This window comes from Gobius niger (genome assembly GCF_951799975.1).
Source record: "Gobius niger genome assembly, chromosome: 8".
In the NCBI taxonomy this organism is placed as follows: domain Eukaryota; kingdom Metazoa; phylum Chordata; class Actinopteri; order Gobiiformes; family Gobiidae; genus Gobius; species Gobius niger.
In genome coordinates this window covers 34014738-34028112 of record NC_136859.1, presented here as the reverse complement: position 1 = coordinate 34028112, position 13375 = coordinate 34014738, and the positions used below count along the sequence as shown (strand labels likewise).

At 41.6% G+C, this 13375-nt stretch overlaps 1 protein-coding gene across 2 annotated transcripts in view; it reads right to left on the bottom strand.

The window, feature by feature from the left end:
• The window catches only part of sema6cb (semaphorin 6Cb), a 266790-nt gene that overhangs the window by 84764 nt on the left and 168651 nt on the right, over positions 1 to 13375 (bottom strand). For both annotated transcript variants that reach the window (XM_079561863.1, XM_079561864.1), the window contains exons 8-9: positions 9116 to 9172; positions 6965 to 7066 (exon numbers count right to left, since the gene is read on the bottom strand). In XM_079561863.1, coding sequence (XP_079417989.1) covers positions 6965 to 7066; positions 9116 to 9172 — 159 coding nt within the window. The remainder of the gene's footprint in view (positions 1 to 6964; positions 7067 to 9115; positions 9173 to 13375) is intronic.

Genomic DNA, 13375 nt, shown 5'->3' with positions numbered 1-13375 from the left:
GAGTTTGACATTTTTTTGTGATGTTTATTATTGCACTTCCTTAGTGGACACTGACAGGAAATGACATAGAGGTAAACCATTTTGAACTGTTGCCTGGCACCCATGTTGTACAGCATCAATGAGAAATGAGTGAGTCAGAAAAGAAATGAAAAAGTCAGAATTCTATGGAACTTTCCCTCAATTTATGTCACAAACATAAATATTTAATAAAATAACTTTTCACTATGACCAACAGATGTTATCCATCAAAGCAAGTCAGAGTTATACAAATGATGACAACCTGTACGCATATTAAATGTCTTCTATATGAACTAAGGTCGCATGACTCATGTCTCATAAAGGTGTCCAAATGTGAGGACAATATTATTCAAAATGATGTCTTTTGATGGCTAGGGCTGTTTCGGATGCCTCCTGGTCGCATCTCGCGTTGTTTCAGGCATGTCCTAGTGGGACAAGGCCTCGTGGAAGGCCCAGGACACGCTGGAGGTGTGTGTGGATCGGGAAGTTTGGGCATCTCTGCTGAGACTGCTGCCCCCACGACCCGGCCCCGGATAAAGCGGAAGAAAATGGATAATGTCTTTTATATTGGTCAGATGAAAGGACTTTGAACCATCAGATGAATGGGGCAGGTTTGTGAATTCTTTCACTTCCGATGGTCAGGGAAAACGTTCGGACTTTGCATTAACAGGTACACAAACCTGGTTAAACATACTAAGAGGTAACGACACTTCTTCCCTCACAGCGTCTGGAAAAGGCGTCTCGTACAGTCCGGTGGAACACAGCGTCCAGTGAACAAACCCCATTGTGTGTTTTCGCCGTCAGAGCAGGTGTAGCGGCGCCGGCAGCAGTTAGCTCGGCGGACACATGCAGACAGACGCACAGATAGAGACAGATGGATTTGACGCTTCACGGTCGAGGGTGTCGCGTGTGGAAGACAGGCTTTGTGTTGCGCTGTGAGCAGCTGTCTCAGCGCTCTGCCCGGTCCGACGCATGTGTGCACGCATGGACGCCCATTCATGTCAACGCTGCACTGTCCCAATGGTGGATCGTAGCTCGCCAGCCCACCGCAGCCAAAGGCAATCTCCTAAACGGTGATGCTGATATAGGAGCTGCCAGTTAAGCTAGTGTTTATTGCTATGCCATTGATTTGTTAGCATGCTTTAAAACGTACCATTACCATTGCGTTAGTTTACTCAAATTTTAATTCACATGATAAAACTGTAAATATCAACGCAGAAGCACATTTGTAAGCCTCTTCTTTAAGGGGTACAAGATGTAGCAGCAAAGGAGGACATAGAGGTTAGACTTTGAACAAGAATTTTAAATTTCAACTAAAAACATGCCAACATAAGGCTACTCCTCCAACTACGTACTCCTGACCAAGGTCCTAGTTTAAGATCTGGATAAGAGTCAACAGATAGTCTTTCCAGAACCTTCCAAAGTGGAACTGGTAGGAAGAAAAAAAAAAAAGGGCAAACGTAAAGGACAAATTCTCCGCAGGGTTAATACAGTTACCCTTCCTTAACCTTAACCTTCTACTGACATAGTTTAAATTATTAATCCATTGACTTATTATCCATGTGACCCTGTAATATATTAAAGTCGGGCCATTCAAGGGTTCAAGGTCCAGGTTAAACATGTCCATTTGTACAGGTTGCAGTTACTATTCCATCTGTGGGAGTGCACATGGTTGATGGGGACACAGTTCTGTGACAAAAAGTGCGAAAATCATTTATGTTGTTTCTCCCACTGGACTTTTCCTTGCCGTGAGGGAGGGTCTAAGGCAAGGATTGCCAACGTCAGGCCTGGGGGGGAAAACCCAGAAGAAATGAAAGTCCTGTTCACCATCCAACATGTGCAGGTCTGCTTTACTGTTTGAGGCCTGTGTCATTCTGGTTTCTAATCAGCTTCAATGGGATTCGATTCTGCTATGATATTCAAACCTTGTTTCTTTGAGATTCTGGAAGGCCACACTGGGCACCATTGCCAATTCTGAGGGCTACAAATGGAGTTTCAGATTCCGAACCAGTCAGGAGAGATTTACAGAGCAAGAGCGATCCCGCCAAACCCAAGGACAAACCCCTGCATTTTTCAAGCCTAAGACCTCGACTGAATATTTCACCGATCTTCCACACATCTCCGTCTATGCCGAGTTGTGCTTTTGCAGCAACCAACACAGATTTCCTGATAGCGTGCCCCTCCCCATCTCTGCTCTCCCCCGGCTGTCCGGATAGGCATCTCTTGTACTTTCTCCCCAGTTGTTGAGCAGACGCGCAGCGGGGGGGGGGAGGCGCGGTGTAAAAATGTCAGGATATCTGTGTGAAGAGTAAATCTCAGGTAGAGCCAATGTAGGTCAGTGGAGAAGCACAGTTCCTCTCTCGACAGTTTTTAAGGCGCGCCGCGTGAGAAGTGCTTTAACTGAACAGGGTTTAACTGAATGGAGCACTATTTGCTCCAGATTAGGGGCTGAACACAACAGATCGATGACACAAAGAAACTAAGGGAAGTGTGCAGTAACTTGCACATTCAGGTGGCATACAAAGTGAGTAAAGTGTTTAAGCAAAACAAAGTAACGCCTTTAGGACCACCTCCCTCAGGGAGGATGTAAAGCGAGACCCTGCAGGGGAATAAGTTTGTGTACTACATAATTATGAGAACGAAATGTACAGGATGTTTTCTGCCCATTTATGTTTTCATATAAAGATAGGATTTATGAATAAAAATGGCCCAAATTGCTGATATTTTCAGCTACAAATCCAAATGGATATACCCAGGCTGAAACTTATGGTTTTATTTTGTTGATGTATTTTTTCAGAGGGGATTTGGGATCTCCTTTAGCTTTTGAGTAAGCCAATTATAAGTGGAAAAAATCTGTAAAAATCTAAATTTGGCCTTGCTTTTGGCTTTTCAAAGCCTAATAATCAGGCTGGGAATGAGATATTAAAAAATCTCCCCATAAAACCCTAGAAACATTGTTAAGTCCAAGACAGTAAAGTCTGGAGTTTGTAGCAGCTCTGAAGTGCAGATGTTGTTGCAAGAGTGTAAAGAAAACCTCATTTGGAGATTTCGGGTCTAGAGTTTTGTAACGTCAGCACATGCATCTGTCTTAAGCTGTGGCTGTCTCCCAGAAAGGAAATGACCATATTTGGATTACATCGTCATCTTGGTCGCCTTACGTAGTACATGTGGACACAAAATATGTCAGTATTTGTCAATGAATAAGTGTTGGAAAAAAGCCTGGAAATCTCTGGCTCGTCCAAAGCGTCCTCAAAAGAATGTTGTGAAGCATTAGTTGCATCATTTCTATGCTCTGACATTGAAACTAAAATGTTAGGGGAGAAATGTTGTGGCTCACATTAAAAGCTGTGAAGACGGAGGTGGCAAAGAAATTGCATACATTTTACTAAACTACAGATGAATGTGTTCAGACCCTATTTTATGAGGTAAAAATAGTGAAGCAATGTAAATATTTCCAAGAAACGTATTCACACGGGGGGGTGGACAGTTGGGGAGAAGTCAGGACACGGGCAGGTCACCGCAGTAAAAGTCAGTAAGTACAGCTCCCATTTGTATGGCAGTCTACTCCTCCTCCTCCTCACTCGGTGATTTACTGTGCAACTGTTCTTCTTCCTCTGTCTGCGACTGTGAATCACAATCCAACACACTGAGGTCACCTTATGACTGCAGTTTGTTCAAATCAGCCCCAGTGCAAAGACACGTATAATAGTTCTGTTTGGGCTAATCAGTGGTCAAAATCAATCTGGACTTGAATATCAACTTGTACTGTGCGTGGAAATCATTGTAAAAAGTCTAGTCCACAGAAAGTAGTCACTTATGGTGACTACTTTCAAAAAACACAATTATTATATTTAGCTTTGGAGGGAAATAGAAAACATAATTAAATAATGTGATATGATAGTAGCAACTTGGAGAGCACTAGATTAGTCTGGGAGACTTTTCAGAGACGGTTAGCCTGCTCAATGCATTTTTCCTATAGCCGTTAGCATTAGCCATCAAACATCGCAAAGAAGAAGAGAACATATCACTCCTGTGCCAAAATCTCTCTACTGGCTTCCTATTGAGTTTAGAATCCAATTTAAAATCCTGCTCCTCATAAAGGGTATGGCACCACTCTCCAAGACAATATCGTTCCATATCAGCCAACCAGAGCACTCCGCTCTCAAAACTCAGGGACTACTAGTGATTCCTCGAGTCTCCTGTCCCACTCCCCCTTGGGAGTGCCTGTTTCAGCCTTGTCCACGGAGGAACAGAGGAAACCTGCCTACAGGGACTGGACAAGAAGAACCGAAGCTCCAGCAAAGACTGGACGTTCTGAGGAACTCCCAACGGCCCTGGTTCTACCTATAGCCTGTTCGTCCATGGGAGTGGATCTCTCCTTCTGTAGTTCTAACCAAGGTTTACTTTTTCTCCCACTGGGTTTATCAGTTACTCCTCGCCGTGTCGGAGAGTCGAAGACAGGGGACACCCACAAGGCTCATCACAACCTACTGCTAACACTTACTTTGACTTTATGTTTGCCTGGATACTCTATTTGCTTGAACTTTACATTGTCTTGTTCATTGCTTTAATGTTTGTATAGATGTGAGGCAACTCCTGTTGTGACATTGGGCTATACAAAACCATTGATTGATTAAATGATCCAAGTGTTTTCAGCTGTTGTCAACCCATCGACCACATTTAGGTCAAAGCCTTGTGAGAAATCTCAAACCTTTTGAGATTTTACTTAACAATCAAATTAGCATATAAAAGTGCCTCTGAGCTAAATGCTAACTCAAATTCAGTAAAGTTTTTTCTTTTTGTGTGGTTGGATACACATCCAGTGGCCACTAAACTTCATCTTATAAGATGGTAATGATAAAGAAACCACAGAAATTATATAAATGCCATAAAAAGGACAAAACATACCTCGCCATACTGTTATTGCCCCTGGCTTCCCTATGCATCTGTATGAGTTGGAACGCTCAACTTGAACTGACCCCAGATTTAGCAAACAAAATGTACGCATTTGTAGGAACAGGCTCAGATAGATAGGCATTTCTGTGATTTTTATGGAGCCAAATATGTATTTGTGTGTTGGATTGACAGAGAAGGAAAGAAGTCCATGTGAGCACTGTGTCACCTTTGTCAGCTCTCTGTAGTTACCTTGGCATTCTTAATATTCCTCATCAACAAAGCAAGGCCCAGGAGCTGACGATGATAATACTGTGTGACATTTGATGGTGAAATTTCATGATTACTTCTCACTATTGGCACGTGACACAGAGCCTCAATCACAATGCCCTCCTCCTCGCCTCTGATGCCTCGCTGAATCACGCTCCCTTACATAAAAAGCTGCCGTTTCTATTTTCTCCCGCCGCTGTGTTCTGTCAACACTGGGCCGGATCACTCTTGTTGAGTCAACATAATGTTTTATCAACACGGGGCTTTGAAGTCACATGGCCATCTATGTGAGAGAACGTGGTGCCGCCAATATGCCAGCCTCACAGGTGTCATTATGACTCACTCAACTGTTCGTCTTAAGCATTAGACAATGAAGCAGTTCTCATTTTCAAACTTCAAGAAGATCTTTTATCAGTGAGTTCTTTATCTAACTGTGCAGTTAGACGATTACACAGTCATTTTTTGCCGACAAGATGCAAATGGATAGTGCTCCAGTTCCAGTGCTGAGTGGTTGGTTGGTTTAAACTTTTAACCCCCACCTGAACCGAGCACATTTTCTCCAGTTTCCCAAATCTAAAAGTTTCTTGAACAAAGTGTCAAAACAGCAACGAAAACAAGGATGAAAATACAACAGAAAAAGGCAAACAAAAGCAACAAAAGAGCGACAAAAGCATGCCATAAAAGCAACAATAACACAATAAAAAAAGCGACAAAAACACCAGTGATGAAACCTTGACGAAAACAAGATAAAGCGTGTCAAAAAGCACTGGCCTATAGGCTGCAAGCTCCAGTCGAGAAGCTTTTAGATTTGGGTAAAGCTGAACTGGAGAAAATGTGCTCTGTTAAAGCAGAAATACTGCAGCAGAAATGTTTTTTTTTCTTATAGTTATCGCATGGTTAAAAGCCCAAAAAGTAGATTTTGCATATGTCCCTTCTCCCGTATGAAAATAATAATAAAATAAACCTTGCCTGGTGCATTTCAAAGATGAGAAGAGCTAAATTTAACCCAGGTGTGAGTCATCCTGACGGCAATGATCTGCTCTTCAGTATCTAGTATCAAGGCAGTAACGTCAACCAGGAACACTGTTTACTCCTGTGTGTTGATGCAATTAACTGTGTGGCTAAAAAAAAGAACTGATCAGAACTGATCCGATGTGGGATTACGGGATTTAAGAATGTGGAAGACAGTTTCTTGTTTTTCTGATGACGCAATATGACAAAGGAAGTACAGATAGGAGAGCTTCAGTGGTCGAAGGAATGATGAGTGATTGCTTAAAACTTGCATGAAAGAAGTGAAATACTACATTTAGCAAGGAAACAATGCTACAACATGGTTTGAAGCTGAACACAGTTTTGTATATGTTTCCGTTAAGATTAAAAGTAGAGCTGGGTGATACTGACAAAAACGAGTATCTCAGTGTTTTGGGGGACTCTCTCCATAATGAAGCGATATTCGTGTAAACCATCGGAAATTTGCAAAAATGTGCTGCAAACATCTAGATATACTTCATTTTGTCTCTCAAGGAGACAACTGTCCTAAACAGACTACAAAAGGCCCGTTGTATTTATTTATTTTCCTCATTCCTTGAACTTGGAGGTAAACTCAATTGCTTATCTTCCAAACAGCATTTTACATAATATGGAAATTGCCCACCTCTAATTAAGGGTCTTTAAGTCCAATCAATCGAACCAACTGGATTTTCATGACTTAATTCCAACAACTGCACCAAAATCCCGTCAGTCCCATTGACAACGCCACCCTCAAAAGCGGAGCCCTCCTTACCTTATAGTTTCGGCAGGTGGGGTTGAAGGCGTTGGTCCCACAGGCGAACAGGGTCTCGTCATTGCGTGGAACCAGCACTTTGATGTAGTTGTAACATTCGTCCTGCGACAGATGGGGAAAAAAAAGAAGTCTGATACAGTATTTCACACCAATATTGTATCACACAAAAACAACAGTTTTCACATCTGGTAGAGTCAATGAGGAACGTCTAACTATAACTAAAAATCACATCCAGACAAGTGTGATGAATTTACACATTGGCCGTTCTATTTGCAACTAATGTTTTAGTGGATTCAGGTTAAAGGTTAGAGGACCTGAAATGATTATGCATTATTCAGACTTTCAGGACGACCGAGCATCGTCATGTCACTGTTTTACATCCTAAGTTATTGTTTATTTGTGGAAAATAAGTAAATGTAATTACACCATAATTTATCTGCAAATAAGTTAAACAGGTTTGGAAGTGGAGATGCATAATTAACATGGTTTACGGTGAACAATATATCAAACCTTTAAAGGGGCTAGATGCAAGTTTGTGATTTTATACTCATTACTGCCGTCTCAGGCCTTATGCATAACTGCACCGTCTATATTAACCTCTTAACTCCCGCCTGAACCGAGAGGATCTTTTTCCTCACGTCATCAGATTTTTTACCATCATTTTTTTTGTTGGGTGTTCAACTCATTTTTGTAATTTTTTGGTCAAATTTTTATCACATTTTTGTCATTTTTTTGTCACATTTTGCCACATTTTTGTAATTTTTTGTGACATTTTTTTTTTTTCCCCGTCATTTTTTCGTCAATTCTTTGTAATTTTTTGGTCAAATTTTTATCAAATTTTTGTCCATTTTTTTGGTCACATTTTGTCACATTTTGGTCAATTTTTTGTCCATTTCTTGTGACATTTTTGCCACTTTTTCAGCAATTTTTCGTCACTTTTTGTCAATGTTTTCTTTCAATGATTCAATGATTCCATCATTGTTTTTTTCTCAGTTTTGTTGCTATTTTCACAGCTTTTTTTCCAGAAGCTTTTGGACTGGGGTAAAGCCAAACTGGAGAAAATGTGCTCGGTTAAGGTGGGAGTTAAGTGGTTAAGCTCGTGCATGACGGCACTTCGGACCCGAATTAACACCTTTTTGAGTGACAGTGCAGGATTTTAGAGGCAGTTCTGGTGAACAGGTCTGAGCTCATTCTACACATTAGGACATGGCTGGAACATGTAGGGGGAGGAAAATACTTAATTTTAACATTTTTAAACTCTGTATTGTCCCTTGTTTGAATATGTGTGGTTGGCATAACATCTTTACTTTGGATCACAATGACCTCTCGGACGCGGCGCTCCAGGATCAATAGTTTTGTCGGTTTTCTGGTGAGGGTCAGTGGTGAAAACCTTCCAAACAACTGATCCTAGAGCGTCCTACAGAAAACTGTGATGGAGATAAAGGCGGCGTGCTCCACGATGCAGAAAAACACCAGCACGTGTGAAACCCCCACACCCACCACACCCACTGCCACCCACATTAGCAGAACATATACCCGTCTGGTACAGTCTGTAGGAGGTAAAGCTTGGGGAGGGACCACTGCTGCACATAATATTCTCATGGGAGTCAAAGAGTCGAGTCCACAGATCGGGCTCAACATGTTATTACATCATGGCACAAGGAACAAAATCCTTTAATAATAAAGTTACATCAAAATGACAGCAAACAACCAGTAGGCCTGAACACTTTTGTCATGAGGATATTCTTGCTTTCTTTTTTCCCCCCAAAACCTTTTGAATAAACATTCTCACTTCTTGTTAATTAGTGTGGATTTCTTTTTTAACCAGCAGATAAATAAAAGCATGTGATTTCTGTGTTCGACTGCCACACAATGCACGTGTCGTAATTAAAAGAAGCCCCTATAGCTTTTGATTTCTTCCTTGTGTTTGAAAATGGAAAAGGAGTGTTCATCCAGTCACTTCTTGTCTACACCTTTATCAAAAACTCCATCTACCATGTCTTTTCGGCTGATAAGCTCCCCTTACACCTTGCATTCTTTATAAAACTAGTCCTCTGCGCAGGAAATGAAAGCGCGCCACGGCAAGACAGCACGGCCGGCGCCAAATGAAACCCGCGGTGACAACAAAGGGACGTGGAGGAGCATACTCACGCTGTTTTTCCCTCGCACGGTGCACTTTGCCACATCCTTCGACTTCCAAGTCAGCTTCTGCAAAATAAAGAGGAGAGAAAGGGTAAAAAAAAAAGAAAACAATGAACAGACGGCAGAGTGTCAGCTCCCAGACAAGCTGCTCTCCTCGCGACGCCTTTTGTTTCTCCGGATAACTCGAGAGCTATTAGCAGACAGCTGTGATGAAAATCTCATTAACTTCAATAAACTGTTGTAAGGGAAACACAAACAGACAGAAACGTGTGCCCGCGGCGCTTTGGGAACGTGGTCAGGCTCCGACGAGGGGGGGGAACAGAAACGCTGGATTCAAAGGCAGCCGCGAGTTCATGATGACAAACTAATTAGCCACAATTAACCTCCGGGACCGCTCTCCGTCCCGGTCCAAAAACAGCGGAACTGTCCCGCAAAAAACAATGCGGGACATCCGTGGAAGGGCTCGCAGGCTTTGTAGTGAAATAGTTTTGATGTGTCAAGCAGCGTTTCCCTTTTCCTGATCAATGTGTCACTCTGGATGTCACATTTGTTTTGTGATTGAAGACGCGTCATAGTCAAGTCAGAGGCTATTGATCGAATAGTTTGGATATTCAAAAAATATCATTCAATTTGTGAAGAGATTTTTGACGCTGGATGGATTTGATGGATCATCAATCCATCAAACTTTCGTCATACAGCTTTCTAGGGTAGGGTTTAGGACTGTTGTGTTTCATTCACACAGACCTTACACAGAGTTTATGAAACTTGGCTTTCAAATTAGGAATCACACTGGCATAAAGGCTGTAAACCTTCCTGTCAATACGCTTTGAGATTTGGAAATGAATAATTGCTAAGCCTAAATTTCAAGTGGAACAAAATACTGTTTTGCACTCTATCGTGTAGGAAACCATGTATCGCAGTACTTTGAGAGCAGAGGAGGTTTATCAGGAAAACCAAATAGTCCAGTCAAATTGTAAAATTTTTTACTCAATGTCAGACTGATTTATATTTCATTTTAGATCATTTTTATACTCGGAAAGCATTATCTCATTCGCATATCTGATTTGAGGACCTAAAACTGTAGCCATTTCAGATACAATATGCCCACAAATGGACCATGTACTTTCTTCCTTGCACTCGCCATGTACTTTAGCACCTGTCTGGATAAATAACCCCAAAGGGCATCAGGATAAAATATCAAAGTAGCAACACGTACCGTATCATGACACGTATTGAATCGCACCAAAACATATCGTCCCATCCCTGAGATAAGCCGATCCCATGATCCGCATTTTACATTTCATATACTTTGATCATCTCACCTAATGAAGGCGTAACTGTCGAAAGCCTTCTGTACGTTACAGTTTCAGAACATTGACCCCTAAAGTCGTTCCATGTCATCCTTTTTATCAGGTCACTATTGAAAGATGTGGCCTCGAAGCACATCTTTAGTGCTGTGGCCAGTGCAGCCTTGGCTAAAGCGAGGGAATGTGAATACAGACCCATCTCACTTCAATCAGGACATTGATGTTTTCTGTAGGTCTGATCATTACTCATACATCCCTCTAGAATATATAATAAGTAATGAAATACGAAGGGCTCTCAGGTGTGACTCGACTTTCATTTAGTCTTCTAATAGTTGGCCACACCAGCCTATGTCTCCGGGTTACATGAAGGAGAATGTGATGGGGTATTCCAGAGGACAGGAATAAAATGAATAGAACGATGCAGGAACTAGAGACGCCACTGTTTATCGAGAATAAAATCAGCCTCAAACTGACGTCCAAATACGAGCGGATCTGAAAGTCATTATTTTATAGCGCGCTCCGTCTGGTGCGTTGGCTCGGCAGACACCTGAAGGAGTGTGCAAACTTTGACATATCACCATCCAATATTTACTTTTTATTACATAAGACAAACCAACGTCATGCAATATTGACAATGTGTCAGAATAGCTGTACATCAGAGAAGAATGTTTGTTCAAACAGGTTAAAGCAGTGCAATAAATGAGAAACGCTAAAGGAAAAAGAAAACAGTTGATCGGTTTTGCATAATTTAGGGTTAACTACAGGATATACCATACATTACATTAGGGTTTCCCATGGGATTGATGCTCATTTAATCCAGCGTCCTTCCTTAATAATCTGCTCTGTGTACAAAAGACTCCTGGGATATGGAAGACTAAACATGTTTTGATTTTTCTGCCAGCTAAAAAATGTCCCAAACTGCGTCAAGATCCAACTTCCCTCTTCGATTTAAATGTGGCTAAAACAACCACTCAAAGTAGCTGTGTGAGTTATTTTTATTTCCACATATGTCTAGCCAACTCTTGCTTTCCTCCTTCCCCATCACCACATGTTTTCTCATTACCTGTGTAAATTGTTCATATCAGTACAGACTATTGGCGTTTCCTGAACCACCTTTGAGTCGGCCTTAAATGTAGAACGAACGAGTCACAATCTTCCTTGATATTTTTCAACTTGCTGAAAGCCTGGTATTTTCACATTGAATTGTTGATGGAAGATAATGTCGGAATTCATTTTTATTGCCACCTTTCTACCTGTTCCTTCTCCGACTCCCTCGGCAGCCATCAAAACAAGAAAAGTGACAAACTAATGCAATTTTAGTATGCTATAAACCCTTCTCTACAACAAGAAGCTCACATTTCCATAAAAGTGCGACAATAAAACAATAAAATACCGATTGAGTAGAGCCAGAAGCCCATTTGGAATAATTGGGATAATTAAATCCGACCGCTAGTAAAAACAAATAGATTATTATTGGTATAAGAGCATACTTTAGCTTGGAGCCCAAAGATCACTTTTAAAACTCTGTTTTTGAATATGCATTTGTTTTTGGACGCTTTATTAAATGCAACTGTTGCTTCTGGGCAAGTACCTAATCAAAACAAGACCAAGTCAAGGAACAGCATTATGTTAGAATAAGAAACACGATCTTTTTTGATCTTGGAGCCATTTCAAGGCACACTGCGTAACATTTTGGACTATACTGTTGCCATCAATACAAAACATGCAAAGAATGGATTTGGATGAGGACCTATAACCAGTTTAAAGCTCAAATTCTGACTCTAGTCACATCTCCATGGAGACGATCTGGAGACGCACCCACTCCTGGTAAAGTTACATGTCATGTCTCAGAGCTGAGCCGCTCACAGCAGGAAAATCTCTGTCATCAAATAAATGCTTGTATTTCATTTTGGTTATTGTCTTATTATTATGAGTTGTGGCTTTAAATCAGTTTTAATGACGGCAACAACGCAGGAGTTTTATTTTAGAGCTTTTCTATTACATCAGAGGGGTCCAGACATTTTTCCATCAAAGGCCACTCACTGATAAGCAAATTGGACTGCTGGCTCTTAATTTTGGATCAGTAATGCAGTAATTCCTTCAAAATGGGTGCAAATCTCCTGCCAATTTGTTTATAATTGAGATCATAGAGGGAAGATGGTGCTTCCTCTCAACTAACCTTGTATCATTCAGAGCCAACTTTATAACTTCTCCCGTTGATTAAGCAAGGGGGCTCAGTTTTGATCTCACCATGCGTTTCTCTGATTGGCTAATCTGCCTGTCGATCATACTCATCTGAACTCAAGCAGATTTAAGCCTGGTTCACATGGCAGGATAATAAGGCCGATTTTAGCCCCGATTCTCCCTTTCAGATTACCTTCCGATAATCGGAGTGCACTTAAGATTGTCAGATCAGATATTCCTGCCGTGTGTGGTGTGTTAATACTGCTCTTGTCGGCTCAGGAGGACATTGGGACCGCTCATATCTCAAATCGGGGGGATACAACATGTTGGACTGTTTTGGCCCCATTTCTCATCATGTGTAGTGTCCCCCGATGACAAAGGAGCCACAGCCTGTTGACTGTGACGTGTAGACAATCAGAGAGCGAGGTGACGAGGCGGAGGGGAATCCAAAATCAAAACAGCCGTCATGGCACACCAGAAAGTCTGGTGGACGTCATCTGAGACGTTTATTTTTTCAGCTAAAAACAAACAAACTATGGCCACTGCCTCTTCTCCGTCCGCCATGTTTGTTTACTATAAAGTCACGTTTGATCTCGACAGGTTTTGCGAGATTTCCCGTCTGACCCGGGAATGTTGGTGACTCGTGAGTGAATCGGTTTGTGTGTGGATTTTGCCGTGTGGCTGCACACCAGCCACACCACACACTGTACGACCAAAACTGTTTTTTTATCACCATGTGTTTTATCTCTCTATGGTTTGGAAAATCAGCCAACAAATT